At 46.7% G+C, this 20,866-nt stretch overlaps 1 protein-coding gene across 9 annotated transcripts in view; it reads left to right on the top strand.

Annotated features, from left to right (window-relative positions):
• Positions 1-20,866, top strand: part of ADD1 (adducin 1) — a 176,750-nt gene that overhangs the window by 98,582 nt on the left and 57,302 nt on the right. For all 9 annotated transcript variants that reach the window (XM_073574584.1, XM_073574591.1, XM_073574583.1 and 6 more), the window contains exons 4-9: positions 431-582; positions 2,877-2,957; positions 12,755-12,904; positions 13,278-13,421; positions 13,542-13,640; positions 17,546-17,716. In XM_073574584.1, coding sequence (XP_073430685.1) covers positions 431-582; positions 2,877-2,957; positions 12,755-12,904; positions 13,278-13,421; positions 13,542-13,640; positions 17,546-17,716 — 797 coding nt within the window. The remainder of the gene's footprint in view (positions 1-430; positions 583-2,876; positions 2,958-12,754; positions 12,905-13,277; positions 13,422-13,541; positions 13,641-17,545; positions 17,717-20,866) is intronic.

Below are 20,866 nucleotides of genomic sequence, written 5' to 3'. Positions count from 1 at the left end.
TGGTAAATATTTATACTAATTTTGCCAAGAAAATGCTTCTCGTGGGTTGCGAGGGTTCTTTATATAGATCCAGCAAGCTTTTATCAGGTGGCAATTAGAGCAAAGTTGGATGAGGGTCCATATTTTTCAGATCCATTTCCTGCATAGCACATTGTTCATTTTGCAATGCTGACAGACACAGATGAAGCAAGGTCATTCCATGAGATCTATAACTGGGTAATGAGAGGCTGGGTGTATAAATTATGCAGGTCGGTCCATTCAGTAAAAAGAAAAATTGCAAGACAAAGTTAAGGAAGATGTTTTTTTTAGCCCGGAAAGCTTGGATACAGACCGTCTTCTCTCATCTGCAATGCTGCTTGTATATTTTCTGTTCAGGAAGGTGTTTAACTCCCCTCCCCCCCCCCCCCCCCCCCCGTGTGTCTGATTACAGGCTTGGGTATGGTAACCCCTGTGAATGACCTGAGAGGGTCCGACTCTATCGCTTATGAAAAGGGAGAGAAACTGCTTCGGTGTAAGCTGGCGGCGTTTTATCGATTAGCTGATCTGTTTGGGTGGTCTCAGCTGATCTACAATCACATTACTGTAAGTATCAGACTATTACCAGATGTGTGTCTGCCGACTTTCTCCTTTTGCAGACATAATGTAATGATTTCACCACTTTATACATGTCAGAAGCTAATTGGGAGGGGGGGTTCCAGTTGCTGTGGATCTGGGTGCTTCTTTCCATTACCGAAGCCCCAGATTATGGCTGCTCTCTTCCAAGTCAGACGTTGGGCTCAGACTTTCTATAGCGTTTAGCCTCGGAGGGGAGCAGTGTTTGTTTTTTCCATTTTAACAATCAGAGAAGGGTCTTTGCACCTCGACCTCCTCTGAGCAAAACTTCCGACATGTCTCCAAGAGGCGTCAAACGTTTTCTGACAGTGAAATTATACTATAAGGGTGAGTGCACACGTTGCGGATTGTGCTGCGGATTTGGATAAATCCGCAGGTCAAAAGACCTGCGTTTTACCTGTGAATTAGCCTGCGGTTTTCCCCTGCGGTTGACACCTGGCAATGGAGCAGGTGTAAAACCGCTGCAGATTCTGCACAAAGAATTGACATGCTGCGGATTTAAAACCGCAGCAAATCCACACAGAAAAATCTGCAGCATTTTCCATTGACTATAGTGGTACTGTACAACGCAGCAGAAACTGCTGCGGATCCGCATGGCCAAAAACGCTCCGGATCCGCAGCAGAATCTGCAACGTGTGCACATGGCCTAAAGTGCATAGTGTGCTCCAAGTAATGATGAAACTTTATTTCGGCTGTAAAATCCACAAGAGACTTTCTGCCCCTTTCCTTTTGACCTTGTCAAACCTTTCGATGAAGACACATGCTTTATCATTTGATAAGTGAATACATTTATAATGATGTATTTAGAAATGTCCATGTTTTATATCATGGAGTGCAGCCAACATGGCTTTTAAGGTTGTAAAGGAAAGTCCTCATTGCAAATCTAGAGAAAGTCAAATGAAAACATGAAGGTCGTTGTAAGAAGTCGCTCCACTTCATTCCTCAGTCACACGAGACCTAAACCACTGGCTGAGCTGTGTATTCTGCCATCACACAAACTTGGCACACTTATTTTAATTTTTTTTTTTTTTTTTTTTTAAATACATTTACATCATTGTCTTTCCCTTAATTAAGAAGACCTATTAGTCTTTAGGAGTCAGGATTTAGATAAATAAAATATTAAGTATACATTTTGATGATTCTTTTCAGCTGCTATTCTTAATAGGGTGTTGCATTGCCTTTTATTTTCTTACTGGAAAGCTGCCGTGAGATTCTTGCCTAGTATAGCGCATTACTATTTGTCAATGCCTGGAAATGACAGGTGTTGCACAATCCCTATAAGTAGCAAATATATATATTCAGTACAACATAGAGGACCTGTCAACCACTTCTTCCATAAGTATGCCATTTTAGTTTTAAATCCTCCATACAGTTCCAGTGATATGTATGTGTTGTGATGTTTTTTTTTCTTTCTTTTTTTTGCTAACTCTTATGGTCTTTCGAGGGCTTGTCTCGCGGGATCCCCCGGGGCGTGCCTTGAGGAATCCACCGGGGTGTGCCTCGCAGTTGCTTTTCATTACCCAATGAGCCACGCCCCCATGTTAAAGACCATGAAAATTAGCACTAAATAAAGGCCTGTACCTCTACTCCCTTTTCATTAAATATCTTGAGGATATCCCCATCACTATAGGAACTATATGGGTCCCACTCCATGGACCCTCTTGATTCTCAGAATGAAGGGAATGTAGCATTCATTGGAGAGATGCCAGAGGACAACCAACAAAAATAATGTGATGGTGGCATATTCTGGCGATAAGCCATCACTACGAGATGGTAAAAACCTTTAAACACTGTCTCTCCCTTCCTTCTATAATTTTAGCTGGATTTGTAGTGTTTAGGGGTTCATTTCATGATGTTGTTCTGTGTCTCCTCCGGCATTTGTTGATGTTTACACTACAGGAACATCCACCTTTTAATGATATCTGACAATTTGTGGCCCTGTGATCCATTTGTTTACGCGTCCTACTGTAATTGATGGACAGGTGTGTTACTGACGCCATATCGGTAGCGCCTTTCCTCTCTCAGTGCAGTGAGAGGTGCTGTATAATCCCTTTATTCTCAGACTTTTTTTTTTTTTTTTAAAAAACCTCCCGTACACCCACCCATGGGCACTTGTACTAGTCCGATAATAATTTTACTGCAATTGCACTTAAAGAAAAAAAGTAAAATTGCTTAAGCGCAAACTATTCTAAACACTGTAAATTGCAATCCGATTCCTGCGGCTATGTAAATGGTTGTGACCCAGTGTCCTGTCTCTGATGCAGGTCAGAGTGAGTTCAGAGCAAGAACACTTCCTTATTGTTCCCTTCGGGCTCCTTTATAGTGAAGTTACCGCCTCCAGTTTGGTAAGTTTTCTCTTTGAAGTCCTTTAACTTGCAAGAAGCTGAAGCCATTGGAAACCAGACTGCTCAGCTGGGTCCTCAATGCCAGCTCTCATTAAGAAATAAACCATACTGTTATAGAGATTATATCCTAGGAATAGTGGGGTCTGTGTGTGTGTGTGTGTGTGTGTGTATATATATATATATATACACTCACTGGCCACTTTATTAGGTACACCATGCTAGTAAGGGGTTGGACCCCCTTTTGCCTTCAGAACTGCCTCAATTCTTCGTGGCAGAGATTCAACAAGGTGCTGGAAGCATTCCTCAGAGATTTTGGACCATATTGACATGATGGCATCACACAGTTGGCGCAGATTTGTCGGCTGCACATCCCTGATGCGAATCTCCGTTCCACCACATCCCAAAGATGCTCTATTGGATTGAGATCTGGTGACTGAGGAGGCCATTTGAGTACAGTAAACTCATTGTCATGTTCAAGAAACCAATCTGAGATGATTCGAGCTTTATGACATGGCGCATTATCCTGCTGAAAGTAGCCATCAGATGTTGGGTACATTGTGGTCATAAAGGGATGGACATGGTCAGCAACAATACTCAGGTAGGCTGTGGCGTTGCAACGATGCTCAATTGGTACCAAGGGGCCCAAAGAGTGCCCAGAAAAAATTCCCCACACCATGACACCACCACCACCAGCCTGAACCGTTGATACAAGGCAGGATGGATCCATGCTTTCATGTTGTTTACGCCAAATTCTGACCCTACCATCCGAATGTCGCAGCAGAAATCGAGACTCATCAGACCAGGCAACGTTTTTCCAATCTTCTACTGTCCAATTTCGATGAGCTTGTGCAAATTGTAGCCTCAGTTTCCTGTTCTTAGCTGAGAGGAGTGGTACCCAGTGTGGTCTTCTGCTGCTGTAGCCCATCTGCCTCAAAGTTCGACGCACTGTGCGTTCAGAGATGCTCTTCTGCCTACCTTGGTTGTAACGGGTGGCAATTTGAGTCACTGTTGCCTTTCTATCAGCTCGAACCAGTCTGCCCATTCTCCTCTGACCTCTGGCATCAACATGGCATTTCCGGCCACAGAACTGCCGCTCACTGGATTTTTTTTCTTTTTCGGACCATTCTCTGTAAACCCTAGAGATGGTTGTGCGTGAAAATCCCAGTAGATCAGCAGTTTCTGAAATTCTCAGACCAGCCCTTCTGGCACCAACCATCATGCCACGTTCAAAGGCACTCAAATCACCTTTCTTCCCCATACTGATGCTCGGTTTGAAATGCAGGAGATTGTCTTGACCATGTCTACATGCCTAAATGCACTGAGTTGCCGCCATGTGATTGGCTGATTAGAAATTAAGTCTTAACACACAGTTGGACAGGTGTACCTAATAAAGTGGCCAGTGAGTGTGTGTGTGTGTGTGTATATATATATATATATATATATCTATCTCTCTCTCTCTCTCTCTGGAAGGGGCTATGTGTGTGTGTATGTAATGAATGTATGTGTCCAATATAAATAACGTGTAGAGATGTGTGTGTAATATATTCACTGTACAATTTTGTTGGGAGTGCACGTATATGCATGTACTGTGTGTATATGATATATCTCGTAATGTGTCTAATTAATTTAAATACGTAACGTGTATATGTATAGATGTATATGTGTGTAGCACACAATGTGTATTTTTATTAGTGGATATATGCATGCAATACATACACTGCGTGTAGTGTGTGTGTGTGTGTGTGTGTGTGTGTGTGTTAGAAAACAGATGATCTCAGTATTTTTTTTTTCTGTTCAATTGTGTGGAAAGGAAAAAGTGGAAAAATCCACTTTGCTGGTGGATAGTAATAAATTCAGGTACTCACTAGGATATTTCAGACAGCGGGAGCGCTTAGCTGATCAGAGGTATAAACTTTACCTCCGGTCATTGCTGTCAGCTGATGGGACAACCGCTCCTATCATCCGGATGGCAGTATTCATCTATGCTCCTGCACTGTAAATAAATATGGTAATTAAAAAAGCGTGGATTCCCCCCTATTTTTTGATAACAAGCCAGACAAAACTCACATCAGTGTGCTGCAACCCTCAGCTGTCAGCTTCAGCAAGGCTTGTTAGCAAGAATAGAGGGGTCCCCATGCTATTTTTTTAATTTAAATTAAAAAAAAAAACAACAACCTCGGATAAACAGTTTTCAACCTGGACGGTGCCAAGATGCATCCGCCCAGGCTTATAGACACCTTTCCGTTACGAAGCAGTGGGCTTGATGTCACCTGACAATACAAAGGTGACATCAACCCCCACAACTATCACCTCACATGTCAATGCAACTGGGCAAGTGGGAAGAGCTGGACAAAGCGCATCTAATAGATGTGCCTTTTCTGGGCAGCTGAGGGCTGCTATTTTTTTAGGCTGGGGGGAGGGGAATATCCATGGCCTTTCACCAGCCAGAGAATACCATCCCCCAGCTGTCTGCTTTAGCAAGGCTGGTTGTAAAAAAAAAATGAAGGGGGACCCCACGCTGCTTTTTGTTTAACCGTACATACTCGCGTACAAGCCGAGGCACATAATTTAAACAGGGTAAGCTTATTGACTTGAGTATAAGCCGGGTATGCATTGTCCCCTCATTCCTGTCCTGCTATGTATGGCTCCCCCCAACAGCGTGGGGACTCATCTATTCTTGATAGCCAACCTTGCTGAAGCTGACGGTTGCAGCCTCCAGCTGTAAATTTTGCCTTCTGGTTATCAAAAATACAAGGTTTTCTTTTATTTTAAATTCACAGCCAGGAGTGATTAATACTCCCATCCGACACTCCTGCTCACTGTAATTAGCCGTAGCAGGTGTTGAATGATGGGAGCTGTAGTCCCATCAGCTGTCACCAGTGACAGGAGGTAAACTTTACCCCTCCAATCACAGCTGAGTGCTCACGCTGTCTTCTGACAGGAGCTTTACTGTACGGGTTTGCCCATCTCTAGTCCTGAGGACTGCAGTGAAGTGACGCAGGCCGCTCTCTTGTATCCATACCCCGGGCATCCCAGACACCTGCAGCTTGCTGCTTACACTTAGGCTACTTTCACACTAGCGTCGTGCACTGCACGTCGCTATGCGACGTTGCAGCGCACCGACGCATAGTGTGGAAGCGCCGCACAACGGGGGCAGCGGATGCAGTTTTTCATCGCATCCGCTGCCTCATTGTAATGTCCGGGGAGGAGTTTCGGCCGCGCATGCGCGGTTGAAAATGACGGAGACAACGCACAAAATAAGTTACATGTAACGTTTTTTTGTGCGTCGCGGCCGCCAAAACACGGCGCATCCGTCGCACGACGGATGCGACGTGTGCCCAAACGTCGCAATGCGTCGCTAATGTTAGTCTATGGAGAAAAAACGCATCCTGCGGGCAACTTTGCAGGATGCGTTTTTTCTCCAAAACGACGCATTGCGACGTGCAGTGCACGACGCTAGTGTGAAAGTAGCCTAAAGAAGACACCCGACTTTAGTGACGATTTTCAGGGATTAAAAAGTCCGTATTATACGCTGTAAAATACTGTACAATACTACTTCAGGAAAAAAAAACATATGTATTGTACTTCGAAACGCATAGACAAAATTAAAAAAACTCATTATTCTAGTGAGTACCTATATTTGCCATCCACCAGTAGCGCGGATTTTTCCACTTTTTCATTTTCACACTAATTCTACTTGGTCCCTGGACCCGTGGACCTGCTGTAATCCCAGCTACGGTACATGCTCAGCCAAGGGTTGTATGATTACAACATTATCAGGTTAGCAGAACCTTTTATTTGTTTTATGCACTTTAACAGGATAAGACCCTGTTGCACATTTCTCTTTTTTTTTTTTTGTTTCTTTTCTCCTTCGTCTCATTGGGGGACAAAGGTACTGTGGGTGTATGCTACTGCCGCCTGAAGGCTGACACTAAGTGAACAAAAAAAGGTTAGCTCCTCCGCCGCCGCACACCCTTGCCCCGATTGCGGGCGGAACTCAGTTTTTTGCTTAGTGTCTCTGGAGGCACACGTGTCTGGTTTTCTCCAGACTTCTTTTTTCCATGAAGATAAGACAGGGGCGATGGATCCTATTGAAAGGGTCCGATCTCCCCAAGCCATCAACGGGCGAGCACGTGTTGCGTATCGTCTCCACGTATCCTTTTCCGCACCGAGGGACATATCTGGGTTTTTTTCCCAAGACTTCTATTTTTATTTTTATGAAGATAAGACGGGCAACGGATCCTATTGAATGGGTCCGATTTCCCCAAACCATCAACGGACGAGCACGTGCGAGTGTCCCTCCACGTATCCTCTCCCGCGACGTGGGACACGGTGCCGGACTTAGCCCTGTCCACCCCTGAGTATTGAAACCATGGGCTTCCACAGAGGCACAAAACTAGTCTGTGCGGCCCCCACTGCTCCACCAACGCTAGACGGCGATGCTGCAAGGCGGCGGACGGTCCCTCTCCTCACCCTCTGAAGGGGTTAGACGGAGTTAGGGTACCTGCACCGTTCAGAAATTAACCCCATCCCCTCTACCTGGGTGCTGGTCCGGAGTCTGGTATGGAGGGCTGGGGAGGGTCCTGCGGCAGCTTTCCGGTCCACTGAAGCTCCAGGTGTCTTAGGAAGTGTAGGGCAATCCTCCTTCCCTCTCCTCCCTCGGCCTCTTTTCGCCAGACGTGGACGCCAGGTTCTGGCGACAGGGAGAGGCTGCGCGCGCTCCCCCCCCCTCCCCGCGGCGGGCATGCATGCAAAATTTAGCCCGCAGCTTCAGCCGTGCTATGCCGCGGACGGAAGTCCCGCCCCCGGCGTGACGTCATTTCTGGCACCGCCCCCCCCCGGCTAGGGCGGACGCCGAACATATTGAGGCCCTGGCTTCACTGCAGAGTAGTCCGCGACCGGGAGGGGAACGTACCGGCCTACCCAGAGTAAAGGAACGTAGGGGCAATGTGGGGACGCAGGATGGGGTAAATGTGACCCCCGACCCTGGAGTCGCGCTACGGGCGATTAAAGGTGTTTTTTTTCCTCCTCCCTTCCCCTCAATCCTCATAGATTAGGCCTGGCAGCAATATGTCTGGAAAAGGTAAATCGCACACGTTCCTTTATGCCGCATGCATTTCTTGTGGGGTTAGGTCTCCACGAACTCAGAGCCAAAAGCTATATGAAGCCTGTGACTCCGAACGCGCCCAGGAGCCCTCCCCTGCGACAGAGCTCAGGGGTCCGGATCCCCCGGAATGGGCCTTATCGCTTTCCCGGTCTATGGCTTCTCTGACAAGGGCGATCGAGACCCTTCAGGCTCCAGATAGGGGCAGAGATGGCGGCTCGCCTGTCTGGGAGGGATCATCCGCCTCACAAGAGCCTCCGGCCTGCAGGGGTCGCAGTCATCCTAGTCAGGCGCATAGGAAGAGAACCCACACGGTGTCTCCGGACCCATCCGGTGCTTCGTTCACCGTCACCACTATCCGGGAGCGAGCAGAGTTCAGATTATGACGCAGATGAGCCCCTGGACCTAGATACTCCAGGGTGTCGGGAGACGGTTGACAGTCTCATTGAAGCTGTCAATCAGACTTTGGGTATCGAAGATGATGTCTCTCTGGCCTCGGGTCATAAGGTGTCCTTTAAGAGGGCCAAGCGACCGCATAGAGTATTTGGCACTCACCCAGAGTTCGAGGACATAGTACAGCGTCACAGGGAGCAACCGGACAGGCGCTTCTCGTGCCAGAAAACGCTGGAAGCAAGGTATCCGTTTGCACCGGAGCTCTGTAAGAAATGGGCGGAATCCCCGGTGGTGGATCCGCCAGTGTCACACTTGGCTTCGAAATCTTTATCGGTACCTAGTGTTTCTTCCATTAAAGACCCCACGGATCAGCTCATAGAGTTTGGCCCGCTCGGTGTATGAGGCATCAGGTTAAGCGCTCTCCCTCATTCGCAGCAACATGGGTAGCAAAGGCCATGATGTCATGGTCAGAATCATTAAATAAAGTCTTGCAGGATAGGGACCTGCCGACGGAGGTATCAGAGTTAGCGAGTCAGATCGCGATGGCTGGTGATTACCTGATCAATGCTTCCTTAGACGCTGCTAATTGCGCGTCACTGGCAGCTAATGCAATCGCCATTAGGAGGGCTCTATGGTTAAGGATGTGGCGGGCCGATTCGATTTCCAAAAAATCCTTGACTTCCCTGCCTTATCAAGGTAGCCGCCTATTTGGGGAAAAATTAGACCAACTCATCTCTGATGCTACAGGGGGGAAAAGCCGTTTTCTCCCACAGCAGAAAATCAAGCCACCGTTTCGTCAGCCTTAGGCGCGGTTTCGGACGTTTTGTAACCCCGGGTGGATGGCAGCGGCCAATTCCGCCGCTCCAGTTCGCTACAACCAAGACAAGGATCGACAGGTCAAGTATAGAGCCAAACCCGCTGGTCAGGATGCGGGCGCGCCAGCCCAGGTCGAGAGGAGCCAGATCCCAAAGACCCTCAGCTAAATGACACGGGGCAGCCGTTACCCGAAAACGACTTTCTTTCCCGGCTTCCCAAGGTGGAAGCCCGGGCAGAGGCATTGCTGGGAGCCATCAAGGTACTCCAGCGCAATGGAGTCATTCTTCCCGTACCAGAGTGTGAGAGGACTCGGGGGGGGGGGGGGGGGGGGTTTTACTCCAATCTGTTCGCGGTCCCCAAAAAGTACGGTGCAGTCAGGCCGGTACTGGACCTAAAGCTCCTGAACAGGTTCATCAGGATCAAACATTTTCAAATGGAATCTCTCAGTTCGGTGATAGCGGCCATGGAGCAAGGGGAATACTTGGCCTCGATAGACGTCCCTGTTTTTCCTCCACATCAGAAGTTCCTACGTTTTGCCATCGATGGCCAGCATTTCCAGTTTGTAGCACTGCCTTTCGGGCTGGCTACCGCCCCCAGGGTGTTAACGAAGGTAATGGCAGTCGTCATGGCCATTCTACACTCTCGGGCATGATTGACTTGCCGTACTTAGACAACCTCTTGGTGAAAAGCCCTTCATTTCGGGCATGCGAAGAGAATGTCAGCATCGCTCTGGATACCCTATCCCGCCTAGGATGGTTAGTCAACGGGAAGAAGTCATCCCTTGTCGCAGCCCAGAAGATTTCTTTCTTAGGGATGATTTTCGACACCTCCCGAGGGTTGGTAATTCTCCCTCAGGACAAGGCTGTAGCGCTTCGGCAGGGAGTATGAAAACTGCAGCAGCCAGTCCCTCACATTCGGTTCGGGATGAGGATGCTAGGGAAGTTGGTGGCGGCAATGGAAGCGATTCCGTTTGCCCAATTTCATCTTCGTCCCCTGCAGCACGCTCTCTTGATGGTCTGGGACAAAAGCCCATTCACGCTCAATCATCGGTGCCGGTTGTCCTCTCAGGTCAGACAGTCACTACAGTGGTGGACGAGCAGTTCCGCCCTTCTTCAGGGATAGCCCCCCCCCCCCCAGATCAATGGGTGGTGGTCACAACCGACGCGAGCCTCCTCGGCTGGGGAGCGGTTTTTCGTACCCACACAGTTCAGGGGCAATGGTCACAACAGGAGGCACGCCTCCAGATCAGCTTGTTGGACATACGAGCAGTGCGGCTGGCGCTGCAACATTTCCAGCACTTTCTAGCAGGACGTCCTGTCCGGATTCAATCGGACAACGCCACGGTGGTGGCTTATGTAAATCATCAAGGGGGCACCCGCAGCAGGGCAACCATGCGCGAAGTACAACACGTACTTTGATGGGCTGAGAGGAACCACTCGGTGATTTCAGCAGTCCACATACCGGGCGTCGAAAATTGGGTGGCGGACTTTCTCAGCCGGCAGGGTGTCATGTCCGGGGAATGGGCTCTGCACCCCGGGGTCTTCCAGCAGATTTGCCATCGGTGGGGAACACCTGATGTGGATCTGATGGCCTCCGAGGTGAACGCCAAAGTGCCCATGTTCGTCTCTTGATCTCGGGACCCGCGAGCGATCGCAGTGGATGCGTTGGTTCTACCATGGAACCAGGTTCGCCTTCCATACTTGTTTCCCCCCGCTACCACTACTTCCGAGGGTCATCAAGAAAATCAAAACAGAGGGGGTTCCAGCAATTCTGCTGGCCCCGTCGGGCATGGTACGCGGATCTAGTGCAGCTCCTTGCAGACGTTCCATGGCGTCTGCCAGAACGACCAGACTTACTGTCGCAGAGGCCGATCTGCCATCCGAACTCAGGGGCCCTGTGTTTGACGGCATAGCCGTTGAATCTTGGATTCTGACCCAAGCGGGGTTTGGGCGCGAGGTGGTTGCTACAATGGTTAGTGCCCGGAAGCCTACCTCGGCAAAGATTTACCATCACACTTGGAAGGTCTTTAGTTGGTGTCGAAATCGTGGGGTTGCTCCACTAATTTTTTCTATTCCCAACATCTTGGCTTTTCTTCAGTCATGCCTAGACTCAGGGTTTGCCCCGAGCTCCCTTAGGAGACAGATATCGGCCTTGTCTGTCCTCTTCCAGCGAAAAATCGCTACTAACATGCAGGTGAAGACCTTTATCCAGGGGGTCTCACATTTGATACCCCCCTATAGAGCGCCCCTAGACTTCTGGGACCTTAAACTGGTCCTGAGTGTCCTGCAGGAAGCTCCGTTTGAGCCATTACAAGAAATGTTGTTGTTGTACCAATCCAGGAAGGTGGTATTCTTGGTAGCCATAACTTCCATTACGCGGGTCTCGGAGTTGGCGGCCCTGTCATGCCGAGCGGTTTCTCATTTTTTTTCAAGGATAAAGTGGTTCTAAGGCCAGCTCCCCCCTTTCTGCCGAAGGTTGTGTCCTCATTTCACATTAATGAGGATATTGTCTTGCCTTCATTTTGTCCAGCGACAGTACATCATGTGGAAAAAGCGCTTAACACATTAGACCTAGTGAGAGCACTCAGAAGGTACGTGTTGCGGACTGCACCCTTTCGCCAGACGGATATGCTGTTCATGCTCCCCAAAGGGCGCAGGAAGGGACTCGCAGCCTCAAAGTCGACCATAGCCAGATGGATCCGTCTAACTATTCAGGAGGCCTACCGTATTAGAGGCACTCCGATTCCAGCAGGGATCGGTGCGCATTCTACTCGGGCAGTGGGCGCCTCTTGGGCGCTTCAGCACCAGGCTTCGGCGGAGCAGGTATGCAAGGTAGCGACCTGGTCCAGCCTGCACACATTTTCTAAATATTACAATGTCCATACTTAGGCTTCGGCAGATGCGAGCCAGGGTAGAAGAGTTCTCCAAGCAGCAGTGGCGCACCTTTTAGACAAGAGGTGCATGTGGCTTGGATCGGTGAGTCAATCTCCCACCCAGGGACTGCTTTAGGACGTTCCACAGTACCTGTGTCCCCCAATGAGACTAAGGAGAAACATGGATTTTTGTGAGTAATCACCGTAAAATCCTTTTCTCCGAGACGCTCATTGGGGGACACAGCACCCACCCTGTTAGCCAAGTTGGCTCTTGTTTATTTAATATATTTTTTTGTTAAGATTAGGATGGGCCTTTTCCTGACAGATTGTATTCTGCATTAAGGCTGATTTGTTTTGTGTTCTCCTACTGCTGTTGCACTAAACAGAGTTCCGCCTGCAATCGGGGCGAGGGTGTATGCGGCGGCGGAGGAGCTAACCTTTTTTTGTTCACTTAGTGCCAGCCTCCAGGCGGCAGTAGCATACACCCACAGTACCTGTGTCCCCCAATGAGCGTCTCGAAGAAAAGGATTTTACGGTGAGTACTCACAAAAATCCATGTGTTGTTGTTGTTGTTGTTTTTTTTTTTTTTTTTTTTTCTGTTCAATGTTTTAGGTAAAAGTCAACCTTCAAGGTGACATAGTGGACCGTGGCAGTACAAACCTAGGAGTGAATAAAGCCGGATTCACACTGCATTCTGCTGTCTATGCCGCCCGCCCTGATGTGAAGTGCATTGTTCATATCCATACCCCTGCGGGGGCTGCAGTAAGTGCAGAGAGCAGCGCTCTTTTACCTTGTCTCTTTAGTTGTCTTCAGCTGGGCCACTGCTGAACAGTGGACATGGAGGAGACATGGTGCCAGTCTAGGGCTGTGGCCCTTTCACTGTCAGGATTGTTGAGTGTCCCGGAAGTCATAAAGTGGCTTCCTTTCCTAGAAATATGCGATGCTTTATTTACACATTGTAGTCCCATTTGCACAGATCTGAGCAGCACCCACAGGCGCGATGTTAGAGATTCTGCTGCACAGGCTCCATGCATTTTCCGCTGCCGTGTTTGAGGCCTAACAGAAATCCACAGAAGCAAAAGATTATGTTGTATTTCTCGACCAGATATGTGAAAGTTGTAATTTTCTCTCCAAGGTGTCTGCCATGAAATGTGGCTTACTGCCGCTGTCTCCAGAGTCTCTGTGCCTAGGAGAGGTGGCCTATCATGACTATCATGGCATACTGGTCGATGAGGAGGAGAAGACATTAATACAGAAAAACTTGGGTCCCAGAAGCAAAGTGAGTATTTTTTATAATCTGATTGTACCATAGAATTTGCCCGTTCCATTTTTATTCTATATATATATATATATATATATATATATATATATATATATATATATATATTTTTTTTTAAAGGTACTTATTCTCCGAAATCACGGACTCGTAACTATGGGAGAAACTGTAGAAGAGGCTTTTTATTATATCCACAACCTTGTGTCTGCCTGTGAGATCCAGGTAACTCTTGGAACATTTGTAGGTATAATAATAAATTTTATTTCTATAGCGCCGACATATTCCGCAGCACTTTACATTTCAGAGGGGACTTGTACAGACAATAGACATTACAGCATAACAATAATCACATAGATCAGAATGAGGGCCCTGCTCGCAAGTTTACAATCTATGAGGGAAAAAGGGAGACAAGAAAGGTGGGTGGTAACAGTTGCCCTGATTGTATGGACCAGCCATAATGTTGTGTGTAACAGTACAGATGCAGAGGGCTAATGGATGCATAAAGCATGTGGGAACATGATGCGGGGAACCTGGTTATGGTAAAAACTTTTGGCTGTGCCACATAGGGATAGATTAGGTTAATGTGTTGAGGCGGTAGGCCAGTCTGAATAAATGAGTTTTCAGGGCACGCTTAAAATTGTGGGGATTGGGGACTAATCGTATTGACCTGGGAAGTGCATTCCAAAGAATTGGCACAGCACGTGTATAGTCTTGGAGACGGTAGTGGGAGGTTCTGATTATTGAGGATGCTAACATCAGGTCATGAGCAGAACAGAGGGTGCGGGTAGGATGGTATACTGAAACAAGGGAGGAGATGTAGGGTGGTGCTGAGCCATGAAGAATTTTGTGGGTGAGGGTAATAAGTTTGTACTGGATTCTGGAGTGGATGGGTAGCCAGTGTAATGACTGGCACAAGGTAGAGGCAGCGGTGTAACGATTGGCAAGGAATATGATCCTGGCAGCAGCATTCAAGACAGATTGGAGGGGGGAGAGTTTGGTAAGAGGGAGACCGATTAGAAGAGAGTTACAATAGTCGAGACGAGAATGAATAAGAGAAACAGTAAGAGTTTTTGCGGAGTCAAAAGTAAGAAAAGGTCGAATTCTAGAAATGTTTTTGAGGTGCAGATAAGAGCGAGCCAGTGATCGTATGTGGGGGACAAAGGAAAGCTCTGAGTCAAGTTTGACCCCAAGACAGCAGGCATGTTGCTGGGGTGTAATTGTGGAACCACACACGGAAGTGGCAGTGTCGGGTATAGGTACATTAGTAGCGGGAGGAAACACAAGGAGTTCAGTCTTTGACAGGTTCAGTTTCAGATACTGAGGACATGATGTTAGACACAGCGTTTAGACAATTGCCGGTGTTTTCTAGAAAGGCTGGCGTGATGACAGGAGAAGAAGCGTATAATTGGGTGTCGTCAGCATAGAGATGGTACTGGAAACCAAATCTACTGATTGTTTGACCAATAGGGGCAGTATACAAAGAGAAGGGGAGGGGGCCTAGGACTTATCCTTGAGGAACCCCAACAGTAAGGGGAGGAGGAGGAGCCAGCAAAAGATACAGTAAAGGAGCGGTCAGATAGGAGGAGAACCAGGAGATAACGGTGTCCTTCAGGCCAGTGGAATGGAGCATAGTGAGGAGGAGCTGATGATCCACAGTGTCGAATGCTGCAGAGAGATCCAACAGAATTAGCATGGAGTAATGACCATTTGATTTAGCTGTTAGTAGATCATTAGAGACTTTAGTGAGGGCAGTTTCAGTAGAATGTAAAGAGAGGAAACCGGATGGGAGAGGGTCGAGAAGAGAGTTATCAAAGAGATAGCGGATAAGACTGGAGTGGAGCAGGTGTTCCAGGAGTTTAGAGATGAAGGGAAGATTAGAGACGGGTCTATAGTTAGCGGCACAGTTTTGGTTGAGGGATGGTTTTTTAAGTAGTGGATGTATGACAGCATGCTTAAATGAGGAGGGAAAGATACCAGAAGAGAGAGAGAGGTTAAATATTTTAGTTAGGTGAGGGGTGACCGCAGGGGAAAGGGGCTGGAGTAGATGTGACGGAAATGGGTCACTAGTGCAAGTGGTTGGGCGAGAAGATGCAAGGAGCCTGCTTACTTCTTCTTCTGTAACTGGTTCAAAATCAGAGAGTGAGCTAGATGCAGTGGGGGAGGGAGGACAGTGCATGGTATGAGGTGATTGGGAGATAATTTCCTGTCTGATCTGGTAAATTTTTTCTTTGAAGTAATTGGCCAGATCGTCAGCTCGAAGCTCCGTGGTTGGGGCCTGTACTCTTGGGTTGAGTAGAGAATGAAAAATGTCAGAGACGTTTAGGGTTATTGGACAGTGAGGTGGTGATGGTGTTGAAATAGGTTTGTTTGGAGAGGTGAAGGGCAGTGTTGTATGTTCGAAGCATAAACTTATAATGGATGAAATCTTCAGGTAGGTTGGATTTTCTCCACAGACGTTCGGCGCACCTGGAGCACCGCTGCAGGAAACGTGTTTGCAGGGTGGGCCAGGGTTGCCGCCGTCTGTGTTTGGTGTTCTATGTATAGGAGGTGCAAATTCATCCAGGGCACTTTGAAATGTTTTGTTGTAATGCTTCAATGCAGAATCAGGACATGAGAGGGAGGAGATAGGGGCCAATGAAGACTGCAAGTTCTTCAAGTTTCTGGGTGTTAATGGCCTGTATGTTTCTATAAATATGGACAGTGGAGGTGACCTGAGCAGCCTGGCAGTTCTTGATAGAGAATGAAAGAAGGTTGTGGTCAGAGAGGGGAGTTTGCAAAATCATCCACTGCACAAAGCCGAGAGAAGACCAAGTTGAGGGAGTTTCCGTCTTCATGCGTTGGAGAATTAGTAAGCTGCAAAAGGCCAAACGAGGAGGTTAGAGATAAAAGGCGAGTAGCAGATGAGGAGAGGGGAAGAGCAATGGGGATGTTGAAATCGCCCATAATGAGGGTAGGGATGTCACAGGAGAGAAAATGTGGAAGCCAAGTGGCAAAATGATCCAGGAATTGATGGGAGGGGCCGGGAGGACGATATACCACCGCCACTCGCATGGAGTAGGGGGTATAGAGTCTGACGGCATGGACCTCAAAAGAAGGGAAGACAAGTGAGGGTACTTGAGGGATAAGCTGAAAGGTACATTTTGGTGATAGGAGCAGACCAACGCCTCCACCTGCTCTATTGTCTAATCTTGGGGTATGAGAGAAGTGTAGTCCACCATATGAAAGAGCAGCAGCAGCAGTGGTAGTGTCTGACTGCTGGATCCAGGTTTCAGTAAGAGCCAGAAGGTTAAGAGAATTGGAAAGGAAAAAGTCATGAATGAAGGAGAGTTTGTTACACACTGAGCGAGAATTCCAAAGGGCACAATTAAGAGAGACAGATGGCAGGCAGGGAATATTAATAACATTAGAGGGGTTTGAGTGTAGCAGTTGGGGGGGTTTGACTTTCTATAACATGGGGGACCAGGGTTGGGAGCAATGTCTCCTGCGACTAGGAGAAGGAGGATAGAAAGGGTGAGCAGATGGTTAAGTGATTTGTGAGAGCGTCTCTGATGTTGAATGGTGGGACTGAATGGATCTGTGCTGTGTAGCAATGTGAAAAGAGCGTGAGTGCTATACATAGGAGAGGAAAGGAGTGAGGGGCCAATATGGACGGAGTGTAGAGAGTTAATACCAGGGTGGTGGATGTGTGTAAATGCAGCGGCCAGGATATAAATTATACAAATGCATATGGTAAATTTTTGCTGTAGCCCAAATGTACAGGGAATAGATTTATTTATTTGTCTTACCTGTCTCCTGCCCTGTCTAACTGCCATATTATAACTGCCAGCGTACTTTGATACATGTACTTCGATTATATGTACATAAATGCCCCCCTGCATAAATGCCTTCCCCAGGCTAGCTAGGTATCATATCTGATGTATTTATTTATTTTTTACAACTAATTACGTGTTCTGCTTTTTTCTGAAATGTAAAGTGCTGTGGAATATGTTGGCGCTATAGAAGTAAAATTTATTATTTGTTGCACAAATGAGTGGGGAAGTGCTGAAAATTAGATGACGCACTGACAGTGGAGATTTGTTTTCTTTGTTTATTGCATTAGGTCCTAACACAGTATTTTCTTGCCTTAGGTACGCACCCTCGTAAGTGCAGGGGGACCAGACAACTTGGTACTATTAGATCCTGGCAAATACAAAAAGTCTCGCTCACCTGAGTCACCGTCTGGCGACACCGTTGTGCATCCAAAATGGCTTGTTGGGGAGCAAGAATTTGAAGCCCTCATGCGAATGCTGGATAATCTAGTAAGCAAAGTGTTACTGACATTGTTGAACTTTTTTGCCTCTTTTTGTAGCATTTTAACCCCTTCCCGACCAGTGACAGTGTATGCGTCTTGAAAGTCTGTGCCAATCCGACCAATGACGCATATGCTGTGTCATGACTTGATAGCCCCCCTGCAGGTCGGGTGACCAGGGTCACTGAAAGGACCCCCCGTGACTACAATCGCTCTGGTTGGCTTTTTCACTTTTAACAGCCAATCAGGGCGATAGTAATATTTCATCAATGAAATTTGATGCAATATTACAATCCAGTCATGGCCAATGCTGCAGTAGCATCAGGCATGGCTGGAGACACCGATCCGACCCCCTCCCAGTGACTGACGGGGGCGTTCGGCCCCCGCCACCGATTGACAGCGGCGATCTGCAGCAGCTGTCATCTGCTCCCTTCCCTCCGCTCCCCCCGCCTTCCGATTTCCACCCCCCGGCACCTCCTGAGTCCCCGTGTCGCTCCCAGTGTCCCGCCATACCGGATCATGGGCGCCATCTTCCAAAATGGCGGGCGCATGCGCAGTCAAATCTGCAAAGCTGCAGATTCCATTCATTCATTTTGATCACGTTGATAGATCCTATCAAAGTGATCAAAATAACAAAAAATAGTAAATCCACCCCCCTTATCACCCCCATAGTTAGGGACCAATAATAAAATAAAGAAAATATTTTTATTTTTCCTTTAGGATTGGGGTTGAATTGGGGTTAAGATTAGGGTTAGGGGTGTGTTGGGCTTGCGGTTAGGCTTGTGGTGGGATAGGGATGTGTTGGGATAGGGGTGTGTTGGGGTTAAGGTTGAGTTAGAATTGAGGGGTTTCCTCTATTTAGACACATCAGGGGGTCTCCAAACAAGGCATGGCGCCACCATTGATTCCAGCCAATTTTGCGTTCAAAAAGTCACAGTGCTCTCTCCCTTCCGAGCTCTGCCATGCGCTAAAACAGTGGTTTACCCAAACATATGGGGTATCAGCGTACTCAGGGCAAACTGGACAACAACTTTAGGGGTCCAATTTCTCCTGGTACCCTTGGGAAAATAAAAAATAGCGGGCTAAAAAATAATTTTTGAGGAAAAAATTTTTTTATTTTCACGCCCAGGCGTTAAACTTCTGTGAAGCACTTGGGAGTTCAAAGTGCTCACCACACATCTAGACAAGTTTCTTGGGGGGATCTAGTTTCCAGAATGGTCACTTGTGGGGAGTTTCTACTGTTTAGACACATCAGGGGCCCTGCAAACGTAACATGACGCCCGCAGACCATTCCATGAAAGTCTAAATTCCAAAACGTCACCACTTCCCTTCCGAGCCTCAAAGTGTGCCCATACAGTGGTTCCCCTCCATGTATAGGGTACCAGCGTACTCGGGGCAAACTGGACAACAACTTTTGTGGTCCAATTTCTCCTGTTAGCCATGTGAAAATAAAAAATTGCGGGCTAAAAAATCATTTTTTGAGGAAAAAAAATATTTATTTTCACGGCTCTGCGTTAAACTTTTGTGAAGCACATGGGGATTCAAAGTGCTCCCTACATATCTAGATAAGTTCCTTGGGGGATCTAGTTTCCAAAATGGGGTCACTTGTGGGGTAGCTCCCATGTTGAGGCACACAGGGCTCTCCATATGCGACATGGTGTCCGCTAACGATTGGAGCTAATTTTCCATTCAAAAAGTCAAATGGCACTCCTTCTCTTCCAAGCCCTGCCGTGCGCCCAAACAGTGGCTTATGACCACATATGAGGTATCGGTGTACTCAGGAGAAATTGCCCAAGAAATTTTAAGATCCATTTTATCTTGTTGCCCATGTGAAAATGAAAAAAAATTGATGCTAAAAGAAAATTTTTGTTGGAAAAATTAATGTCCATTTTTTCCTTCCACTTTGCTTTAGTTCCTATGAAGCACCTGAAGGGTTAATCTTCTTGAATGTCGTTTTGCGTAGCTTGAGGGGTGCAGTTTTTAGAATGGTGTCACTTTTGGGTATTTTCTGCCATATAGACCCTTCAAAAGTGACATCAAATGTGAGGTGGTCCCTATTAAAAAAAAAAAAAAAAAAAAGGTTTTGTAAATTTTTTTGTAAGAATGCGATCACTGGTGAACTTTTAACCCTTATAACTTCCTAACAAACAAAATTTTGGTTCCAAAATTTTTCTGATGTAAAGTAGACATGTGGGAAATGTTATTTAGTAACTATTTTGTGTCACATAACTCTCTGGTTTAACAGAATAAAAATTCTAAATTTGAAAATTTTCAAAATTTCCAATTTTTTTTCACAAATAAACGCAAAAATTATCGACCTAAATTTACCACTAAGCCCAATATGTCCCGAAAAAACATTCTCAATCGCCAGGATGCGTTGAAACATTCCAGAGTTATTACCTCATAAAGGGACACTGGTCAGAATTGCACAAAATGGCCTGGTCATTTAGGTCAAAATAGGCTTGGACATGAAGGGGTTAAGACAGTTATGGGGGGGGGGGGGGGGGAGGGAAGGAACATGTGGCGTACATGTATATTGCACGTCCAGTGCAGTGTGCAAAGCCTGCTCCTTACTTGGGAGGTGCTGGCTGTGTTACCCTCAGATTGCTGCTGTTTAACCCCTTGCATGCCTCCATCAAACTGATTGGGATATTTTAAGTGGAGAATTTTGCAAGATCTTTCTGGCACAGCTTCCCCATGCAAAGTAATTGTGGCATGTTGACGTATTGCCATGATAATTGGCATCCTGGTGAAGGCTCCCATTGCTGCGTCTTTGTATTGCCATGAAGTTCTGGGCTACTACACGATGTACTGTTATATAAAGTACAACTTGTCAAACAAAGGGCCGTATGAAGTAATAAAAAGTAATTAAAAAAAGGAAAAATTTTTTTTTTTTTTTTTTTTTTTTAAATTTGTAGAAAAAAAGTTTCAATTGACCCCTTTTTCTTAATTCAAATAAAGCTGGGGAAAAAAAAACAAATGTGCTACTGCTGTGTCTGTAAAGGCTGAACTACGGAAATATAAAATTAACTTGTATACGGTAAAGAGAAAAAATGAAATTCCAGAATTTCAACAGAAATTGTACCCTAAAATTATATCAGTAAAAATGCCATCTCACTATGAAAAACTTGAGTCTTCACAAAGACTTAATTTTATTCTT

The sequence above is a fragment of the Dendrobates tinctorius genome, unplaced genomic scaffold (assembly GCF_039654945.1).
Source record: "Dendrobates tinctorius isolate UK_male_01 unplaced genomic scaffold, ASM3965494v1 ptg000039l, whole genome shotgun sequence".
Classification (NCBI taxonomy): domain Eukaryota; kingdom Metazoa; phylum Chordata; class Amphibia; order Anura; family Dendrobatidae; genus Dendrobates; species Dendrobates tinctorius.
The sequence above is the reverse complement of the archived record's forward strand: the minus strand, read 5'-3'. Positions and strand labels throughout refer to the sequence as shown.